This window comes from Aedes aegypti, chromosome 1 (assembly GCF_002204515.2).
Source record: "Aedes aegypti strain LVP_AGWG chromosome 1, AaegL5.0 Primary Assembly, whole genome shotgun sequence".
NCBI classification, from domain to species: Eukaryota; Metazoa; Arthropoda; class Insecta; order Diptera; family Culicidae; genus Aedes; species Aedes aegypti.
The window spans coordinates 119258401-119281859 of record NC_035107.1 but is presented as its reverse complement, the minus strand read 5'-3'; the positions used below and the strand labels follow the sequence as shown (position 1 = coordinate 119281859).

At 39.7% G+C, this 23459-nt stretch overlaps 1 protein-coding gene across 2 annotated transcripts in view; it reads left to right on the top strand.

Annotated features, from left to right (window-relative positions):
* LOC5578829 (WD repeat-containing protein 44) overlaps window positions 1–22474 on the top strand; it is a 53546-nt gene extending 31072 nt beyond the window's left edge. Inside the window, exons 3-8 of one of the 2 annotated variants that reach the window (XM_001663996.2) lie at window positions 943–1090; window positions 1148–1432; window positions 4975–7035; window positions 7095–7309; window positions 21263–21394; window positions 21452–22474. In XM_001663996.2, the coding sequence (XP_001664046.2) occupies window positions 943–1090; window positions 1148–1432; window positions 4975–7035; window positions 7095–7309; window positions 21263–21394; window positions 21452–21613 (3003 nt within the window). In that variant the 3' untranslated portion in view covers window positions 21614–22474. The remainder of the gene's footprint in view (window positions 1–942; window positions 1091–1147; window positions 1433–4974; window positions 7036–7094; window positions 7310–21262; window positions 21395–21451) is intronic. The other variant, XM_021846264.1, reaches the window with a different exon arrangement.
* Window positions 22475–23459: the final 985 nt, after the last annotated feature.

The window sequence follows — 23459 nt, the reverse complement described above, 5'->3', positions numbered from 1 at the left end:
TTTTCAGAACCCCCCTCCCTTCCCCTCGTGTCGTTTGTCCATACAAAAAAATGATTAACCGTGATCATTGGCCAGAACCCCCCCTCCCCCCATAAATATCCACGTGGCTTATGGACGACCCTCTAGTTTTCCTGAATTCGCCATTCCTCACAAGAAATCAATGTAGCAGGCGAATTCAGGAACAGAAATTAAAAACATGGCGAATACTGGTGCAGGTGAACCAGTATTCGCCACCCCGATTTCTGAATACAAAAATAATGTTTGTGATCAGTTCTTTTATGGAATTAAAATTGATTGAAAGCTTTCATTCAACGACTTGTAAAGTCTATTGACTGATTTATAAAACATGTTTTCCTTAGGGTGGTGAATACTGGTACACCTACCCTATTATTTTTTGTTGGTGAGAAAGTAGTTCGACATATTGGTCATGTTTTGAATAAAAGTTTCTATTATTAGCTTTATTAGGGAGATTTTCAGTCCGTGGCTGGTTCATCTCCAAAATAAAAGTTTACTGATAAGCAACGGAATTGTAAAACATGCTTTTGTATGAGCAGTGAAAGTAGAGTCAACTCTCCATAACTTGATATTGAAGGGATCAACGAGATAAAAAGGTATCGAGAGTACTTTTAAATGATACTCTTTTTAATTTTAATTCAATTTCAATGTTCTATAATCTTTTCGTAAATTTGTTTTTAAAAATGGGGTTAAAAGATTCAAAATTAGTTAAAAAACCACGTTATATGAACTTTACAGAAATTAATATTTAATAACTTGAAATTCATCTTAAAGTTGTTGATTTATTCATCTATAGGCATCTCTTTTTACGTGAATTGTCTTCAGAAAAGCACACGAATTTTTGGTTTTGAGAATTTCCCTAAAACAAGTTGCACCCTAAGGTGGACGGGCTAATTGTTGTGACTACCATGCTTTTGCAAATTACAGAACAGTTCGGTAGAAGGTGTGTATACGTCGTCACGTACCTCACACCCTTTCAGAGTGATCGAAGGCGATGCGCAGAGCATACAGAGCATGACTTCGTTGGGCCGTGTTGGACGCATCCTTGCCGGAAGTGCTAGTGTGGATGCAAGTGGTGAGTTTAATTTTGCTAATCTAAGCTAGGATATATAATTAGATATCCTTTTTGCAGCACTGAGCGTGGGCAAAGATTCGATGTATCTTGGGGGTTCAACATCGTCAGCACCGCAATCGTTGATAGCAGTTCCTTCGTCTTCTTCGCGTGATACGCAACTTAGCGGCAGTTCATCCATTCCTTCTAGTAGTGGTGGTGGTGGCGGCGGAGGAGTTAGTGCTGAGAATGTCAGCACAGGTAAATACGAAACCAGTGATGATTTACGAAGCTATCGACAGGGAAACGCCTCTCCCAGTGGACACGATGCTGAATATCGAATCAACATGAACGTTCCTCTGCAAGGTAAGTTTACAAAAGCAGACCATCATGGGACTATTTTCTTTAATCGTTGAATTTTAACGTATTAAGTTAGAGTCAAGGGCGTAGCCAGGGTTTCTGCTCGTGGACATGGTGTTCTTTTGTGATTGATCTGAAAAGTGCGTTCACGAATTTTACGCAAAAATTATAATTTTACACATCCACCCACTTTTTTCTTTCACAACGTCAAAAAGGAGTGGCAGGGTGGCTACCGAACCGGGAAAAACGGGAAAAGCGGGAAAACGACGGGAATTTGAATCCATCGGGAAAAAGACGGGAAAACCCGGGAATTTGAGATGATCACCGGGAAAATAATTTCGAATGAAAATCTTTAAGCTCTAAATCTACAAAACAAGTCGTAGAAAGTTGTTACGGTTGATGGTAATGCCATTAAACATATTCAATTATGCATAAATAACTCTTAAACAATAATGATTTAATTTCTTGTAGAAATGATCTACTTTGGCACACTATACTTCTTAGAACTGTTTCACTTCACTCATTGATTAGCAATGTTTCGAAATATTTTATAATTTTTTTCCTCTTACTATTGACTTGATTTTTCTCTTACTTATCTGACTCGAAGTTTTGAATTAGAGTTTCAAAACTACTTGCAGACAGTTTAAGCACTCAACATTTTCTTTAGTTGCTTTAAATAAATCAATAAATCCAAATGTTCTTGAAAATCATTCATAAGAGCTTCTAATGTGTCATTCGTTACCAAATTGACCAAAAGTTGTATAAACAAGTTGAGATACATGATTCAACACCGTAGGCTTTGTTTGCTTTATTTCATCCTTACCTTAAACTCTTCATTTCTATGAAGATAAAAAAAAGATTATGTATTGAAATACTTTTAAACATTGTAGTAAGATGATGCACAAAAGAGGCATATCTATATAAATGAAAATGGAATGGTGTTTTTATGTCACGAGTTGGCTTGAGAACAAGACGATCGATTTGAACAATTCTTTCACTTTTGTTTTCCTCAAGGGGTTGGACGTTTTCGTGTGGAATAATATTTCTCAAAATCCTCCGAGAAAGTTGAGAAAACGAATACTATAAATTTGACACAAATTTAGGGTTTTTTTTGAACGCCTGCTGTACGGCCTACTGGACAATGCAACGTTTGCCGGGACAACTAGTTGTTGGTAAACATGGGCTTGGTAACTTTTAAAACAAAACCCTGTCAAAGTGAATTGAAAGTGCCAAGAATAGAATAGCACAATTGAGCTAAATGATGGTATAAGTGACAAAAACCTAGTTTTGAGAAAAAAGACTCAAGTTTTTTTCCATTTTATACTAATTGTGTGGAAGCCAAAAACAAGCCAATCTTCTACAAATAATATTATTTTTCCGATTGGTCGTAAAAATCTCCTTAAAATGCCATTGAAAAGCTTGAAGTAGATTTTTTTTCAGTTTGGGCCCCTCAATAAAAAACCGGGAAAATAATGAAGTTTGTACCGGGAAAACCGGGAAAAAAGCGGAAATTTCAATATGAATATTTGGTGGCCACCCTGGAGTGGTCATGGTTGAACTTCTAGGCATTTTAAATATTTGGAGGAATCCTGAGAAAATGTATTAGAATTATTTCTGGGAAATCGCTGGATTAACTACTAAAAAAATCCGGCGTATACTTAGGATTGTGTTACAAATTCTGGATGAGTACTTGAAACAATTTCTGAATGAATTTTTAGGAATCCTTAGTCTAGAGCAATATGGATGGTCTCTAGTCATTTTTTCCTTTTTTTTCTAGCAGCAAGTGTAAAGTTCTATAGGTTTCGAAGAAACTCTTAGGAGATTATTCCACAGTTCCATCTGAAATTTCTTCTCAGATTCCTCGAGGAATGTATGACGAAGAATTCATCGAGTGATTTATCTAGAGATTTCTTCTGGATTACTTTCATTGACTCTTCTAGGAACTTCCGAAAGTCCTCTAAAGATTTCTTTGCCAATTCCCTTAGGAATTTGTCCAGAAATTACCAGTGATTTAACAATGGATTCTTAGAAGAGTTTCTCCAAAATTAGGGATTACTCTGAAAACTTACCCTTGACAAATCCCGGGAGGCGGTCCTGAAGGAAATCCTGGATAATATTTTTTGTAATTTCTTAAAAAACTCTTGGAAAAATATCTGAAATTTTAGAAAATTTCGCAAAATTTCGGAGGAATCTCCATAGAAGTTTCTGAAGGTTAAATAAAAGCTGGTTTAAATTTTAGAGAGTAATCGTAATACATCATTTGAGATCACTTCAGAAATTCATAAAGGCCTAGAGAGATGTCTTCACTAATTACTTTGAATTTGCTTGAGGAAAAGCACACCAAGATGACAAATTTCCCAAATATTCATTTTATTCCTTAGTTTAAAAAAAAAAATCTGGGAGTTTCATAGGAAACCCTTCAAGAATTCCTACGCCGTTTTTTCAGTTGTTCTTCTAACTATTTTTATATGATTTTTTTTTTCAAGAGGTAATCCACAATTTCTCTCAGAAATTGCTACAAAAGTTCCTCTAAGAATCATCCCTACTGACTGTAAGGACTTGGCCGGCGCCGTTATTATTAAATAATATGAGTGCTGCTAAAATGTGCACTTCGAGAGTAAACGGAAAGTCCCGTCCCTTGTTGATTTGGATCGAAGTGCAATTCTCTCCAGTTCCGATCAATCACGGAGTAGTAACTATTGACATTTAAAGTCACTCTATACCATGCTATACTATGCTTTGATACTTTTATCTCATCATTTATCTTCTTAAATTGATTACGTCATGATAATTGTTCAACCTCTGCTGAGAATCAGTACCGTACATTATAAAAAATCTGATTGAACTCCATAACGAAACTTCACAAGCTCCTGTAAAAAAAAATCAAAGGTTTTGTTAATCTCTTCAGATTATTTCCATATATTCTACCATGTAATCTAGAGATTCATCTTAATATTACACCAGATATTTTGTTAAGATTCTTCCAGGACTTCCTCTAAAAGCTATTATAGAGATTTTTGAGGATTATTTTCAGGAAGTACTTCATGTTTCTCCATAGAGTTAACGTCAATTTCCCAGGAATCCTTGTCAGAATTACTAAGATTTTTTTTTCTAGAGATGTACGCATAAATTTCTCTAAGAACTTTTATGATTTTTTTTGGTAAAACTCACATGAAATTACCAAACATTCGTTTGAAAGTTCAAATGGAATTTTCTTCAAAACTGCAAGGAATTGCTCCACGAATAATTTAATTATTGTTAGAAATCTTGCAAAGATTCCTTCAATACTAACGACTTTTCAAGGACGTCTAAGAATTCTATTAGTGGCACCTTTAGAAATTCCTTGAAATATTGTTCAAGAAATATCTTATAGCTTTTGCACTCGAACGTCTCGAAACGTGTCCGGGAATTATAATATAGTAAGTTTAAGTATTTCCACTGAACACATCGTGAGTTGTGTAATGGAGTGAATATCTAAGAAAATTAAATACAGTTGACAGCTGGAGTATGTTATAACTTATATTTTTATGAACACAATATATTTCTAGAACCGGATGTCATAGCCAGCACTAAACTTGCCCACTCCAAAACAACGGATAGCTTAACTTGCTCCGGACCGGTGGCCCCGCCGCGTCGAAAAAAGAAAACCCGGAAATTGTCGAGCAGCTCTTCGGAGCAATTTAACATGAATGAGGGGTTAAAATTGCCTCCAGCAGATAGTTCTTCCACGGAGTTAACAGTTAAGCTGCCGCCAGCGCAACAGGATTGTAGTTCGGAATCTTCATCGGCGGGGGTCATCGGAGCTGCCTATCAACCAGCTCTTCCTAGTCCAGCCACCAGAGCACTGGAATCCATCACGCGAGAAATTGAAAGCTCTTTCAAAGACTCCGCGGTGGCCGTTGCCAATGGCAGTCCTGCTATAAGTGCTACTGGAGAAACCAGTGAACCAAGCAAACTGTTAACCGGGTCAATGGGTCGAATATCGAACTCGTTGGGAAACAGTTCAGCGTCCGTTTATTCTAAACCTAGTCCATCGAATAGCGTTAAGAGCAACTCAGCACCTGCTCGAGTCAGTTCGATAGATCCGTCGCAGGGATTGAATATTTATAAGGCTACCAAAGGACAATACGTTGTTAAGCCAACGGATGGTGCTTTTAATAAGGCGGAAGGTCCATCGCGAGAAGAAATTGAACGTGTTGAGAGAATTAGGCAAGAAATTATGGGCAAAACAGCTTCAACTAGGGCCAGTTTATCGGGGACAGGTACCAATAGTTTGGGAAGTGGAACTAGATACAGTTCATCCCTAGCAAAGCACATGCATCTAAAAGAGCGGAGGAAATCTGCAGGTGATGAAGATATGTTCAAACAGTTGAACATCTACGTCAAAACTCGAACCGACTCCGGCAAACAGCTGACAGACATGGAAATCTTGGAACAGATTCCGGTAAAAAATCTGGATACCGGAGAAAACTTCCCCTTATCTGCGGTGGAAGAAAAACTTCCGCAGTGCATTAATCCACTGTCCTTGCATATAATGCGACTAACTAGCCATATTCCGGAATCGGATGAAGAGTCAGTTGGACCTGCACCGGGTTCAGAAGCACCCCCTGGGTATGAGGAGGATCTTGAAATCGAGGAAGAAGGTGGACGGCTCAAAAAGAAAACGGCAAAAATCAAGCGATTCTTCCGGTCGACCGCCAAGAAAACAGTGGACAAGGCTAAATCTATTGCATCGGAGGTGTCGCACGCAAGGCACAAAGAAGATGTAGCAGATATTGAAGACGTTATGAACCCTGAGCAGAATATCAAAATCAAAGCATCGAGCACAAACAAAGGACCATACGAATTTGCAAAACTTCAGCATGTCCAGGACCTCTCGGGGGAGCACACGGGGGCTGTGTGGTGTATGAAGTTCAGTTCTTGTGGGCGGCTTCTGGCCACGGCTGGTCAAGATCGTGTTCTCCGGATCTGGGTACTGAAGGATGCTTTCCCATTCTTCCAAGACATGCGCACAAAATACAACGCAGCTGATCAGAAATCTTCTCCAACCCCATCACAAGAATCACTAGTCTCTCACCACTCGGCCGAGGAGGCCATCGCTTTGGCTATGGCTGCTGAAAAATCTCCCGGTCCGTTTATGCCCAAATCGTTCTGTACATACTCTGGCCATACATCGGATCTACTGGACGTCTCGTGGTCGAAAAATTACTTCATTCTGTCCAGCTCGATGGACAAAACCGTGCGGCTATGGCACATCTCTCGTAAGGAGTGCCTTTGCTGTTTCCAACATATCGATTTCGTAACGGCCATTGCATTCCACCCGCGCGATGATCGGTATTTCCTCAGTGGAAGTTTGGACGGCAAGTTGCGACTGTGGAACATTCCCGACAAAAAGGTCGCACTGTGGAATGAGGTGGACGGGCAGACGAAACTGATTACTGCGGCCAATTTCTGCCAGAATGGTAAATTCGCTGTGGTTGGATCTTACGACGGGCGATGTTTGTTCTACAACACTGATCAGTTGAAGTACCACACGCAGATCCATGTTCGTTCTACGAGGGGAAAGAATGCCATTGGTAGGAAAATCAGCGGGATCGAACCTATGCCCGGTAAGACAGACAAAAAGAGCTTGAAGAGTAGGTAGTTAATAAATAATTTTGATTTACAGGTGAAGACAAAATTCTAGTAACTTCAAACGACAGCCGAATTCGCTTGTACGATCTGAGGGATTTGAACTTAAGTTGCAAGTACAAGGGTTACTTGAATGTGTCCTCCCAGATCAAGGCTTCTTTCTCGCATGATGGCAAATACATTATATCAGGTTCGGAGAATCAGATGATCTACATTTGGAAAACACATCACGATTATGCGAAGCTAAGTTCGGTAAGTGTTTATTTTGCAGATTGTATCTACAGAATTACAGGAACCGTAATCCGGGGTCATACTGATCACTCTGGCTAATTTGATCAGCATTCCCTTTCAATTATGCTGAATGCTTCGTTGGAATCACAAAAAAAACATGTTTTCAAGGAAATAGGTGTCTTGATATTTTAAAACTATTTTGTTTATTAATAAGGTATACAAAGGCATATATACGGTTTTTGAAGGTGTAAGCTATACTTTTGGTAAAATCAGTATTAAACAATTTGCTGGTGCTCAGACGCGAATGACCTGCTATGGTTAAAGCGTCTATAATTAAAAAAAAAAAAAAAATGCTGGTGCTAAGCCTACATGCAAACTTTGAGTGTTTGAAATGTTATGTAAATTCAAGTATGAATTAGTGAACTCATTTATGAAATCATACAGCAGTACAAAACAGTTTTTCATTCATAAAACAGTTTATACTCGTAAAACGTACTTATTTCAATAGAACTAGCCTACATTTAGGCGTATTATACGGATTTCTAAAGTTTAATTTTATTATAAAATCGCCAAATACACGAATTGTAAGAATTTTTGCCCACATTTAGTATATGGATTTTCTTATTCTAAAACATATTTTATTGAATGGTGATCAATTTCGCCCCGATGCGTCATTTTCAATTCATAGTATCCAAGCTAATTTTATAAAAGGTTATATGTTATACATAAACAATCAATTACATCAACTGATAGAGCTCATTGAAGTACTACTCTGGCCGAAATTGATTTGACAACATTTGAAGTCTTATAGATAATATAACAAAAAATGTAAAATAGTGATCTCGGTACTTGGAATTGTAAATCTCTCGCCTTCTTTGGGAGCACATGCATTCTCGCTGATGTGTTGAAAGACCGCCGAATCGACATCGTAGCGTTGCAGGAAGTGTGTTGAAAGGGATCAATGGTGCCAACGTTTAGAGGTCAAAATAACATCTACAAGCTTTTATAGTGATGGGTGACGGGCCGGTGACCGACCATGAGAGAATGTGCAAGTTGAGGATCAAAGGCCGGTTTTTCAATTTCAGCATAATAAACGTGCGAAGCTATTACTCCGAAAGCAGTGGTAATTCTAAAGACGCCTTTTACGCGCATCTCGAACGCGAGTACGTCAGCTGTGCAAGCCACGACGTCAAAATCATCCTATGAGATCTAAACGCTCAGGTTGGCCAGGAGGAGGAGTTCACACCACCTATTGGAAAGCTCAGCACTCACCGGTTAACGAACGAAAACGGCCTACGACTAATTGATTTCGCCGCCTCCAAGAATACGGCCATTCGAAGCATCTACTTCCAGCACAGATGTCCACACTGATACATCTAGAGATCATCACAGCAGACAGAACCACGTTCTGATTGATCGACGGCACTTCTCTCTGTACGTGTGACGGAGTCGACGGAACGATTGGTTCGACGAGGAATGTAGGCAGATTATAGGAGGAGAAGATAGCGCGCGCGGTCATGCTGCAGCAAGTGGAACGTTATAGATGGTGGAATACCTCGCAGACTGGTGGAGTACCTCGAGCAAAACGATCCTCTGGACAACCGTCAACACGCTTTCCAAGCAAGTTTCGGCACCGGAACTTATTTCGCGGCTTTTGGGGACATCTCCAATGGGGCATTAGAAAGGAATGAACACGCCCAGACAACCAAAAGTCGCATGAAAGTTTACGTAATAACTCGTTAATTCATACAATTTACATCAAACCCACAAAACACGGTGGAATAAATCGTCAAATTGATGACTTTCCTAGCATAAAACGCTTTTTTCTGAGTTCATTTGTACATTTTGTTTCGTACCGTACACTCGTACAAAGTAAGTCGAATCAATCCGTAGCAGCTGTCAAATCAACATTTGTTATCATAAGTTAAGTCGCATAAGATCCCAGGTTAGTTCGATAGAAAATTTATACACTCGCATTGTATGCTATTATTCATCACATAATATATGCACGTATATCGCCTCCCTTTTATATACGTAGAAGGCCTTTTCGCGACATCTTATAAGTGAAATTTTGCACATACAAAGCCTCCAGATGATTTCGTTATACGTACACTTTGGTTGTCTGGGCGTTGGAATGGCCTCCTTGGACTTGGCGAAGGCCTACATCCGAGCCTGGATTGCGGTGATATTAAAGTGCCTAATGATCAGTAATTCGGGAATTATGCCAGCTTCGTGATAAACTTTCTAACCAACCGTCGTTTCCGGGTCAGCATCGGGAATCATCAATCCAAAGAAATCTCCGAAGAAACCACACGCTCAAAAAAGAGTTCTGGAAAACGTGAACTGTCAAAAACACACCATGAACTACCATCATGTTTACGCATAAACATGATCTAGTTCACGGTGTATTTTTGCATGTTGACGAGTTAACGTCTGCTGTTCACGGATACGAGAACGGATTTTTTTTTCTGTTTTCGGTGTTCCACAGGGATCGGTTATCGCCGTTACGCTCTTTCTGGTTGAAATGAATGGTGTCTTCCAATCCTTGCTGAAAGGTGTATACGTGCTGGTCTACGCCGACGACATCTTGCTGCTAGCCACAGGGGTACACCCGAAGATGGTCAGACGAAAATTGCAGGCCAAGCATGGGAAACATTCACTCGAATATTGCATTTCTCTCGCTCACATCCACAAGCGGTCAAGAGCGAGATTGCCGTTTCTCCGACCAAGCTGAGTGTTTCAATTTCCAATACGCTTTCTTCTTGTTCGCCGAGCGACAAGTTAGACAAAAACGGCAACAGAATGATTCACTACCGACTTCTTGTGCCGAAGGCGTCCGATTGCTGTAGCGAATGATTCTTTACATTCCGATTCCGCACGAGTGGCATTCGTATTTGAGAGCTGAAGAGCGTTCACTGACTGGTAATACACAAGGCAAAATGTTTCAGTGAACGCAAAATCTGTACATTTCGCAGGAAGCTTTCAGTGATCGAATGGCGAACGCGTTCTTTCGTGTCTCCAATTTAAGAGAGGATAAGTGCTCTCTCCGTTCCGTATATCTTTTCATTTTCGGTTTATCTCAATCGTTTACGATTCGTCGGGATTGCGCTCACTCTAGTAGCGTTCGGCAGTCATTGAACATTCGGTGGCAGCAGATACTTTGCAGATATTTTATCGGTAGCGTTCGGGTGAGTGAATGAATTTTCCCATGCTTGTTGCAGGCAGCCGTAAATGCAGTCGCTAAATGGGCTTTAAAATCTCAGTAACCAAATGCGCAAGACTCCACATCTGCTATTCGAATCACCAACCACCAAAAACGCCGATCACGGTCAACGGTACTGCGATGCCAAACAAGAAAACCGTTAAGATCGTTGGCGTTACCCCGATCGGCATGCAAGTCCTGAATCAACTTAATGAAGCTTATATTCGGAAAAAGGAAAAGAAGCGATCGAACGTCCAGAATCCGAGTTGCCAACGCAATCGTTAACAGTCGATTGTTCTACGGGATCGAAATTACGGGTCAACGCTTCGATGAGCTGGTCAGCAACCTAGGGGGAACCTACAACAACGCGATCCGGATAATCTCGGGACATCTGCCTTCTACGCCAGCAAACTCGGCCAGTGCCGAAGCCGGAGTCTTATATTTCCGATACAAATTGGCTAACCGCATTGGCAGTAGGGCCATCAGTTTCTTGGAAAGAATCAAGGACGACGGATCGGAGACCTTCATCGAAATACAGGCCAACCAGATTTCAAGGTCCGTGGCCGGCATAGAGCTCCCTCCGGTATCTGAGCGAAACCGTAACGGAGCCAGGCGCTGGTCCGCTAGGAAAGTAAAGCAAAAACTGAAGCAAAACCTCAAGAAAGGTGGCAACTAAAGGCTCGCACAAGCTCTTTTCCTGGAGCGGACCGGAGTACAGAATATATAATTTTCGGTACACGGACGGGTCGAAGGCTCTCGGGAAAGTGAGGATAGGCTGGTGCGGCATTAATCGGCTTTTGAGAAAGCAGAAGCTTTCCTAGCCAATGCTCGGTTTTCGCGGCAGAAGCAGCTACTATATTTCAAGCAATCTTGCAACCATCGGACCTCACCCAGTTAACATTTTGATTGGTATAACTTTTGTTATACATCATTCTATATGAATCAATTCAATCGTATAGAATACACTAAAAGGCTATATATCTACCAAAGTGGAGGCTATATGCGTACTTGGCACGACTTTTTCGGACTTTCTGCAATCAGATATACGATGCCACAAAATTTGGATGAAAATAAAAAAAAAGATTCCAGCGAGTCTCGAACGCGGGACCTCTGGATCAGGAATCAGGCACCTAACTACTGTACCACCGGTTGTAGGACATTTCCCAGAAAGTCAAACCCCAGAACGACATTCCCCAGAATGACGTTCCCCAGAAACCCATTCCCCAGAATGGGACATTTCCCAGAAATCCATTCTCCAGTATGGGACATTCCCCAGAAAACCATTCCCCAGAATGGGTTTTGTACGTTTGTAAAGAGTGGAAACAAATTGTTAGTTTAGTTTTTTGTCGTTAAGAAATGTACCTACAAAATTGATTTGAATTCCCAGAAGCTTCGAATTCCGGAAACAGACGTCAATTCACCAAAAATATTATTTTGTCAAATTCATTATTATGGATCTCAAGCGAATAAAATCGGAATTGAGTTGAAAAATCTTTTGAACGGCGAATGTTTGCTTCCTTTTTCTCAGGCAAACCATCTAAGCTGCCGTCCATAAATCACTTGGTCTTCTATGGAAGGGGGGTGTGGCATACAAATTTCAAAAAGTTTGTACGGTCAAAAAATCACGAAAGAGGTGGTTTTGTGGCTAAGTGGTTCATCGGCAGACCCAACCATAATCTTAGGAGGAAAATGCTGTTTTAAAATTTTCTTAATTGTGTCTTAATTAATTTCATAATTGTGCTACTGTCGTTTCCCTGAATATCATTTCCCTGAATGCCACCTTGCCGAATGACCCGTTTCCCCGAATAGTGATGCAGTTCAAACAGGTGCAAGAATAGTCCTTAAGGACTGGGTGCTGAACTAGAATGAATGATTAACAATTAAAAGAAGAAGATAATATAGATTTAAACGTCATCCTCGACTAAATATATCTTGCCAAAAATGCCAATGATGGTGAAACTCGAAAGAACCGCCAATCAAGTGAAGAAGGGTGCATATTAGATGACCGGTTCGTTACCACCTCGAAACACAAAAGTTATGATAATTATAAGAGCTAAAAACTTTTCGGAAACTAGGCTATTCGGGGAAACGGGTTGTTCGGGGCACTGCCATTCTGGGAACTGGCGTTCGGGGAAACGACATTTGGGAATCCGACATTCGAGGAAAAGTAGCTCAACCGTTTAACATAAGCTGTTCCTACATATGCCATACTGTGTTTTATGATCAAACTTGATCCAAGCTATTGTTTTTTTGTTTTCATAGTTATTCTTCCTTCTTTTAAAATTGGCTGTTCTTTCTAATTGTACTTTCAAAGGGAGATTGGTGTAGTGTTATGGACTTATCCACCGGTGTACTAAATTCACTCGGTTCAAGAAATTTGACACTAGAGCGGGTCCAGATCACGTGGTGATCATACGGGAGCGTGCCCCGCTCAAGTGTCACAATTCTCAGACGGAGTTAATTTAGTACACCGGTGGATTAGACCATATGTCACAAAGTAAATTAATGGAATTTGTTTTTCGGCTTTTATGGCATATTCTCCCTTCTTTTGAACATATGCTGTTCTTCCTAGGTTTATTGGCCAAATAATTAGGGATGGTACACATATTATGTCACGGTAAATTTTAACTTTTTCGACGAGAAAATCGTCAAAAAATATAAAAATCTTCCAAATGGTTCGAATTACATTTCCGACCATAGCTGGTTAATTTTTAAGAATTTTTGATTTAAAGATTCTCCATTCAATAAATGAAAGACTTCACCAAACCGAAAGTCCTACCGTTAAAAATAAAAAAAAAACAATACGAAAATGTTTTACCTATGAAAATTATGGTTTTCTCGAATTTTTCAGTTAGATGTATTCACTATTTACTATTTACCATTTTCCTGGATTTGAACACCTTAAAGATCTCTTGTTATTTTTTTCTGAGGAATGTCCCATTCTGGGGAATCTCCCATTCTGGGGAATGGATTTCTGGGGAATGTCCCATTCTGGGGAATGGCGTTCTGGGGAATGTCGTTCTGGAGAATGTCATTCTGGGAAATGTCGTACAATCGTACCACCAAGGGTTGCATATCCGATGGGTGATTATTTGCCAATATTAATACATGTTTCATGTACAGCGACACATACCTTGTTGTTTTTTGAGGCCCATCGTCAGCAGATAAACAAAGTTTGGATAGCAATTTTTGCTAAGTTATTGCGATTTCATACGATGCTTTCTGGATTGATATATGATCTGTCAGTTTATATAACATAACGCGATTCTATGTTGCACTATTTACGACATGTTTTGTTGTCAACACAGATTGTCGTTTATGAATCGTATTGGGAATTTATATACAACTTGTATTGACAATGATAACGCTTAATATGGCATTTTGTGTGATTCTGATTTTGAACGCATGAATATGTGATTTTGGGTGCACATTCTTATACGATACGTGGTTCACTGGGCATCGGGCCGGTACTCACCGCCACCGACTCTGCTAGCACCATTGCAGCAATATCATCGGACACCAACAAGCACCCTTGGATTCAGGAGAACTAGGAGGTACTTGACGACAAAGAAAACATCACGCTTATGTGGGTACCCGGTTACAGCGGAATTGCGGGCATCGAAGAAGCGGATAGGTGTGCCAACACCGGTCGAGACGGCGAGCGTTTGACTGACAACCGTCCCGAGCGACGACCTCAAATCGTGGCTACGGGAAAAAATCGCAACGCATGGAGGAGAAAGTAACACAGCGAAAAGAGTCTCTTCACTGTGGTGTACAGAGCCTGCGTGATAAGATTAAAAATTAAATACTTCTCTCCGTGCATGAGAACAAATATATTTCAGTGTTGTATGATGTGAGCGCTCAATCCTACGTACGATGAGCTTTTCATTTGACGTGTGTGATAGCGTGAGCTTTAGCTTTCGTTTGAATCGTGTCGAAAATGATTCGATTCGAACACACACAGCTTTGATTGTGTTGATAAATGCGAGAATGATATGTGCGCTCAATGGACTCATTGCGAATGATGAAGCGAGAAAATATGATTTTACGAACGGGTGCGATAGAGAGAGTGTTGATGATTGACGAGGGATGTATGGTCGGTATTCAGACAGACTGAACATAGTGCTTTTTGATGGTTTCAGGAAAACGTACCCCAGACATTCGAAATGTAGAAATATTGGCATCATTAGCTGTAATAATGTAACTTATCTATTTGATGATACATCTTTATCAAAATAACATCGGGAAAATTAAAATTGATGGAGCCCTTAACGTATCTTTTGAACACCAAAAAATCATCTAGTCTGGTCTGTCTGAACATCGACCATATGTATAGGTGGCAAACACGTAGCACGGGTGTTTGGTTTGTAGAGCATCAATAATTTAGTTTGTTAGCAGATTTTGCGACGAACGCATTCGTCTTAAATTTTCGGAAAAGTGATTCGGTGAGCGTCAGTTACCACATTCACCAGGAAAAGTAAGGGGGATGTTAGAAAGTGGGAAGACCGCCCAGACAGAGGAGAACAAGTTATCCTCTCCCGTCTTCGAACGGGACATACGCGAGTCACCCACTCGATGAGTGGCGGATCCAATTTCCAAAGAATCTGCGAGACTTGCCAGGTGCCTAACTCTGTTGAACACTTCTTGTACACCTGTACCACTCTGGAACTCATGAGAAAGCAGTACGATATGGGAAGCATTCGCACGATCCTACTGGACGATAGATCCAGCAAGGCTACGCTTTTCTGTTTCCGTAATGATGCCAACATTTTTGACGAAATTTAAAAACAGAATCTGTTCATTTGACCGACGGAACTCTAGAGTTTTCGGATAGCCCAAGCGTAACTGGGCTCCCCAAGCACTTAAATTTGTGTGGTAAGTCCCACGTCTACGCCAGTGAAAACGTTGACCTACCATTGAGTAGGCAACAAAACCCGTAACTGGCTACCCTGAGCACCCAAAACTCAGGTGGTAAGTCCCACGTCTGCGGCCATATCAATATACTGAAATAACACCACCCACACAACAAGGAAGAAATCTGGATCCTGAAATGAAATCGATAAATTAAGCACAATAGGGTCCTAAAGCCCTATCCCAATTTTAGTACCAAACGCTTTAGTTTAGGCCAGAAACAAATATTTACTCAATTTTTTAAAATGTTTTCCGTTTGTTTCAGTCCAATAAACATTTTAAATATTTTTTAAGATTTTGTCATACCCCTTGGCCTAAACTCAAATTTTGGATTTTTTCGTGTCTCTTCCGAAATGTCAGATAGGAACAACCCCAGTAAAAGCAATGAGGCATTTTTGTCGACAAAGTAAACGTCAAACAGGATCATAAGTGTCAAGGTTCATATTTGGAACCATTTTTAAAATAAAAGTTTATATATGTTATAGACGTTATTTGAGCTCGAAAAATTGCTAAAGTAGTTGCAAGAACATGATTTTTCGTATTATTAAATAAAAACAAGAATAATTCATCAATCATTTTAGGACTCATTTATGCTACTATGTAGTCAACTCACCCCAGGCTGTCAGTCGATCTACCCTCCGACACGATATGTTTTTTGGAGGAGAGAAACAGCTTCCTACATTCGTATGGTTACTATCCGTCCTTATTAAGCAGGACATGTCCTGATTTCCAGCTTTTTTCGGCTAAAATTGTTTAACAAATCCAGTGAGTTTTGTACATTTTGCCGAAAATACATGAAATGTCCTGATTTTCTCAACTGATCAGATGATATCCCTATACATTCGGCATATCGTTTGCCTGAATCAGGGTTGCTGTTAGGATCAACCTTTTTCCGAATCCTCACCGCTGCTACCGGTCGCTCATAGGCCAATAGCTGGTGGATGGTCCTTTCCCGCACCCGTCATAGCCACTTTCGCTGGGCACATCTTTATAGGAGGAACGGAATGCTGGCGACCAACGCCCACTGTTCAAGGGGCTGGTGGGTGGTCATCTCCAACACCCGTCGTAGCCGGTTTCGTCGCATATTCCAACCCTAGGGAAAGGAGATTCATTTTTTCCTTCCTGCGTAACGCCACATCGATGATTTTCCACTGGAAGGTTGGTAGGAACCTCCTAGCACCCGTCGTAGCCATTTTCGCAGCACATAACAGAGACGAGAAGTGAAAAGAAATATTTTTGCTATATACGGTAATCCCACGACGAAATTCGGGATCCACGAGTCCATGACTGGGACCATGCCCTCGGCGGTTTTGGACAGACCCGTAATTTGCCCCCTCACGGTGGCTAGTTGCGAATAATCTAAACGCGGAAAAATACGTTGTAGTGATTTCTTTTTCAATTCCAATTTTCCCTTGTAGTATTGTTCCTTTCATCTTACTTGTTTGTTTGAATGTGTTAACTGTAAAGTAATTAGTAACGTTTATTATGTAAAAACCTTCAATGTAATTCGTCAAGGCTAGCCAATCTGGCTAGTCTTTTTGTCGTATAAAAGTGGCGAACTCACCAAGGGCGAAAAGCTAAAAATAATACGTTATAGACGGAACGGGCAATAGCAGACCCGCCTCTGTGGGGAGAAAAAAACGCCGCGAGGAGATGAAACAGCTGTGCCGGTCCCAAGAACTTCCGTTCTATCAGAAGCTCAACGCATTCCGCAATGGCTTCGTGCTGCGAGCCAAGATGTGCAGGGATAAGGATAGGAGCATCTTGACGAACGAGCGTGAGGTGGTCGAAAGGTGGAAGCAGCACTTCGACGAACAACTGAATGGCGCTGAGAGCACAGGCAATTAAGGTGATTATAGAACGAAGCCACACCTTAAATTTTCAAGAGCACAAGACTTGAGAACCAAACAGCGCTCCGCGTTAAAAATCTATCCCATTGGTCACCACCAGCAAGCAAGCAAGTTGATTGGTTTTCAACGCGAAGTGTTGTTAGCTACTCTCGTCTTGTGCACTTGAAAATTCTATGTTTGGCTTCGTTTTATAATCACCTTAAAGTCGAGACAATGGAGGAAATGCCTTCGTCAGTACTCTGGACGATGGAAACCAACCAGCTCCCCCACTTTGAGGGATGTTAAGGATGCCATTCACCAGTTAAACAACAATAAAGTTGCTGGTAAGGATGTTATCAGAGCTGACCTCATAGAGATAGGCCCGGAGAGGCTGGCCATTTGTCTCCACCGGTTGATAGGCACAATCTGGGAAACAGAACAGCTACCGGAGGAGTGGGAGGAAGGGGTAATAGGAGCCATCTACAAGAAAGGCGATAAGTTATAGATTGTGATGTCACCTGTAGTAAACGAGTTCGTGGGAAGTTATCAAGCCGTCTTCGTTGAAGACCGATCGACAACGGACCAGATCTTTACTCCCATTCTACGCATACATACACTGAGGAAAAAAATATATCGATTTCCATACGAAACGGGTATGAAATTTTACCAGAAGAAAATATTATACATTTCATACGATGTCGTTATGAACGAATTAGCTTGTGGTATAGTATGCTTTTTGCAGTACAGTAGTATAGATTCCATAAATGTTTCGTATGAAATCTATGAATACTTGTTATGAACATCGAATTGTACTCGTATGAATTTCAATATATTTGAGTATGACCCTTGTACGACACTTCATGTAATTTATTTTATATTATTATGACTTTTGCAGTATTTAAATTGTAACAAGACGTTTCTCGTAGTTTTCTTTGTCTTATAGAATAACACTTATAGCGTCCTTTTCATTCTAAACACGGCCACTTATTGGAAAATGTTGTTTGCAACTTTTTAAATTGATTAGAAATGAGCACTTCAATATATGTAAACTATGCTATATTTTTGCGAAAAAATTGACAATAATTCACTTAAAAACATACATTTCGATCGCTGTTTACAAATCAACAGTTTGTATCCCCGTTGAAAATGACATCCAATTGAATATTGCCGTTGTCAGAACTGAAGTCTCCTGGCAGTTTGGCACCGCTAAAGACAGGTTTCTTTGAGATGTTGAACAGATTCTGAAGGAGATAGTCGATTAATAATATGAAACATAAGATAAAATCTAATAACTCAACTTACGTTTTGTTCTACCCTTCTTGATAACCTCGTATTCCCTTTGTGCTCCCATTGCACGAGATAAAGCTTTACAAATTTCTTCTTTTGGCCGCCGTATTTACGCTCTACGTAGAATTATCGATAATTACTTTTTACCTCTAAACACGGCAAAGGCCTTCATCAAAACTATGAAATTCGCGAGCTTCTTCTGTACAAACGCCATTTTGATCCGAATAGAAAGTAGACCAGGCTCGATTCATAAGAAAAACGTATGAACTTTTTCAAACAAGGCTTGCATTGGATTTCATAAGTACATCGTATGAAATGTTATAGAGCCTCGTATGAATCTTGAATTTGATTCGTATGCTCTTCATAAACGGTTTATGGGAATCATACGAATCGTATGAAATGTTTTTCAGCTAGCAAAATACTGTTTCATACGAAAGGTGTTTTGAATAACATAACTCCAGTTTCCTCAGTGTATGTGTCCCGCGGTCCGTAAGGTTTACATAGAACATGGGACAAGTAGGCGTAGAAGAATAGTTTACTGGATGGAAAATCCTTCAAAAATGTCGTGAATACCAGGTCTCAACGCATCACCTTTTCATTCCATTCCAGTTTGTTTGGATCCCAGTGGGGACTACGACAAGTTGATGGAATTCCATGACTGTTGTTCAATATCGCGCCAGAAGGTATTATGCGGAGAGCCATACGATTTTCACAAGATCCATTAAATTTGTTTGCTTTGCTGATTATATGGACATTTTTGGCCGAACATTTGAGAAGGTGGCAGACCTAAACAGACACACGGTGTCTTTTTCACGTAACTTCATAACAAAAAAATCGGCATGTCTTAAATTTGGACCGATGAAAGCCAAGACCTTCCTCTTTCATTTGCTGCAAAAATCAAAATGATCCATTGGGGGTGCAACTTTTTTTTCTTGAAATTTTGTTGTTTGTAATATCATATTATATGCACCGTAAATTAATAAATTTTGGTGAGGTGAACTATGGAAACGGATTTAGATGAAAATGATGCAAAAATTTAGTGTCAGAATCTTGTACAGTATTCTCTACACTCATAAATTCTCAGGCATGGGTCCGAGTTGCCCAGCTCTCCTTTGCTTTCATCCATTGTTGAAATTTGTATTACTTTTACAACTAAGCTAGGACAGGACGTGACAGCTCAACTAAGACTGCCCCGTCGTTTTTCAGCCAATAACCTTGACGATACGAAATCCAGTGCTACCAGTATCTTTTTTAAGCAAATCTTGTGAACAACTTCAAATATCAAGGCTCAATATTTGGTTGCTTCTGGCACGTTCCATTCATCCAGAGCAATAGAGGATACTAGCGTATTTGAAAATCAGGTTTATACATATTCAAAACCGGCTATATTAAAAAAAATGTCACAATTTTCATTATATTGTTTTAATATTTTTTTTATTTATTATAGCATTGTCGGAGCACATGAGGAAAACTTAACATCAAATATAAATAAATTTGAAACAAATATATTTCATGAAAATATTTCGAACTTTTGATAAAAACTCTACCTTATGAACTAGCAACATGGCCAGGCTAGCAACAAAGTGTCCTGTTGCAATTCAACTAAACGATGCGAAAGTAGGCCTTTGCCAAAACGACCAATCAGAAGAATTTTCACAGGCAAATTATTGGTTTCGTTTTTGTGCTTTGATCTGACACGTCTTGTCTCAGCAACTAAGTATGTCGAACAAGTATGTCATTCATCTTTCTGACTTGGTTCAGGGACAAACGATCGAAAGACCAAAGGTCGAAAGAACAATAAGTCGAAAGACAAAAGGTTGGAAGACAAATGATCAAAAAAAAAAAAATCATGCGAAATTTAATCATCTTTGAAAGAAGATTTTTGACCTTTTGTCCCCTGATTATTCGTCTTCTACCTCTTGTCTTTTCGACCTTTTATCATATATTCCAGAATATTGACAAGTTCACATTCGTACCAATGACAGATGCAATATAACTTTTCATAAATCCAATATTTTAACCCAATTGCAATAGCAGTGCAATGTTGACACTATTGTCCATTTATTTGTTGTGAGAATTGAAGAACATTGCTTTTATGTGCTATGAAAAAGAAAACTCAAACAGAATAGGGCGATATTCAAAACTAAAAAGGCAATAGATGGCTCTTTTTCAATGGTAGTAATAACGAAGTCCTGAAGCAAATAAAGCACCACGTAAGATGAACCAAACACAAAAAGTTATGTATTCACTTTACACTTGATTTCTAATCACTAGTTTTTTGATCCAGTTTCCTAATTGCAAGCAATTTACGTTTTTATGATATTCCATACGTTTTGACAGTTCTCCGACTACCTTTCTTCCATACGCTTGTGTTGGAAGTTTGAGAAATTTGAGAATCCAGCGTAGCGCGATCAGTGAGTGGAATACAAACATCAGTGTCGCCGCTCGGCGGCTGGTACGAGAAACAGAATGTTCGAAAGGTTGTTGTCTGCATTTTTTGCCGCTGGCGCCAATTGTTAGCTTTTGAGAACAAAATAAACAGTAATTATCCTATTGCTGACAGATATTCTGAGATGAGGCAGCCTAGGGCTCAATGCCTACTTTTTACAGATGGGACTGACTTGCGATTCCCGGCAGTATTAAAGTAGTAGAGAGAAGCATTAAGAAGTACTGTTTCATTGCGTTCGGGTACTTATAAAACTATAACGAATATTAATTAAACTTGTACCTATTTACTCTTTGCAGGTTCGCCGAGATCGAAGTGATTTCTGGGAGGGTATCAAAGCACACAACGCGACAGTTACCTGCGCAATCTTCGCGCCACATCCGGAAGCAATTATAAAACCCGAACCAGACGATGAAATCAATGCAGACAATGTAAGCACTATACACATTTTTAACTATACAAATGACTAAATTATTTTGTCCATGCAGATCTCGGTTACTCATCCAGCGGATCCACTGGTGGAACAACGCAAGAAGGGCTGCGGTGGATACGTGCTGGTAAGTGCAGATTTTAACGGTTGTATCAAAGTGTTTATCAATAAGACCAAGCCGAAGCACAGCAGCTTACCGTACACGGCTATACTGGATTAAAGATGAGTATGGATGTTACATATTTCTTTTGGGAAAACTATTTATGTCGAGTAACAACATGATCAAAGTTATAGTTTAGATCAAAATCAAACGATATTCAAATTGTGAAACGCAAGAAACTGAATAACACACATGTCACGATTGCACAGATGCACGAATGATGATGATATTATGTCGTAGTTTTTTTTTATTGATATAGACTTGTTCGCGAGGTACACTCATCAACACCAAATAACCTTAGGGGTAGGCTAGCTGGGCGTGGCGCAAAATGCTTATTGGATGTTGAGTAGTCACAATGAATCAAAATGAAAAGTGCAGTTACAGCTAATTAGAACGCATTTTATGGGAATCGTCTTTTGATCATGATTGAACATTTTTGTTGAACAATTTGGGTGTCCTTATCGCTTTGTGTTGGTTTTTGAACACTGATAGTGAATCGTGAATCTACTAGTGTCAGTTGTTTAATATTGGAGTGTTGTAATGCAAATAGGAAAAATAAACATTTTGTGTAATTCTTCCCTTATTGTTAATCTCGACGACATGTTACGCACATTTAAAAGGAACCCCTTCCGCCGTATTGCTAGAAGTTATCCTGCCCTTCCTTGAACAGTAAAACCCAGTTCAGTTTGAAGAAATGGGGGTGTGTTATATTTTGGTTTATTCGTTGAGCTAATAGGGTTTAAAATTTTGGATATTCGTGGTTAACAATTGTCACCCACTATATGGCACTCGGCGTACATGCTCCTGGAATCAGAAAAGAAGCAACTAATGTAAACGTAATGTACATTTACTGTTACGAAACTGTGTAGATCACCAGACGATGTTTATTTAATTTATTAAATGTGTATATATAAAACTAAATGGTCAATTAATATTTTGCCCTTAGAAAATATGAGAACATTCCTTATTTTTATTCGTTTACTCGAAGATGGAGGGTAGAGCAAAAATTATATCATATTCCATGGGAACGGCGTGCTCACAATGACTTAACCGTTATTAGATAAACAATATATATCAAATCCAAGTACAGAGTTTGATTCCCTAGATCATTCTGCACCTCTTCTTCTTTTTCTTGACATTACGTCCTCACCGGGACAGAGCCTGCTTCTCAGCTTAGTGTTCAATGAGCATTTCGACAGTTATTAACTGAGAGCTTTTTTTGCCAAAGTTGCCATTTTCGCATTCGTATATCGTGTGGCAGGTACGATGATACTCGAGCCCAGGGAAGTCAACGAAATATCCATTACGAAAAGATCCTGGACCGATCGGGAATCGAACCCAGACACCTTAAGCATGGCTTTGCTTTGTATCCGCGGACTTTAAGGCTAAGTAGGCCGTCATTGAAATTTGTACGCGTCGTTGATGATTGTTGCTAACTCATCTCACGATTTCGAATCATAGAAAATCAGTTGGTTTTGCACTGACACAGCTGAAAAAGTATCAGCATATTTTATGTATGTTAGCGCCTACAGTGGTACTTTTTCAATCCAATATAACCTATCAAAACTAAGTTTTATCACTTTGAAATTGCAAGCAGCAAAGTAATCATTGATGCTAAAACGAATGACGGGCTACTTAGCCTTAACCACTCGACTAAGGAAGGCTGGTGATTCTGCACCTCTGGTATAATTAAGGACATATCTCCTTGAGTACCAAAATGGTCTCTAATATGGCACCTTACTTTCACCTTCACTTTTCGCTCCCTCCTCCCACACTTCTCACAGTGTTCTGGAGAGCGATCACAAAAAAATGAATATTTGGAGTTAGGGTAAATTATGTATTTTGGACAGGCTAAGGATATGTCTGGAAACGGCGATCGATTAAATGCATTAGATACAAATATTTT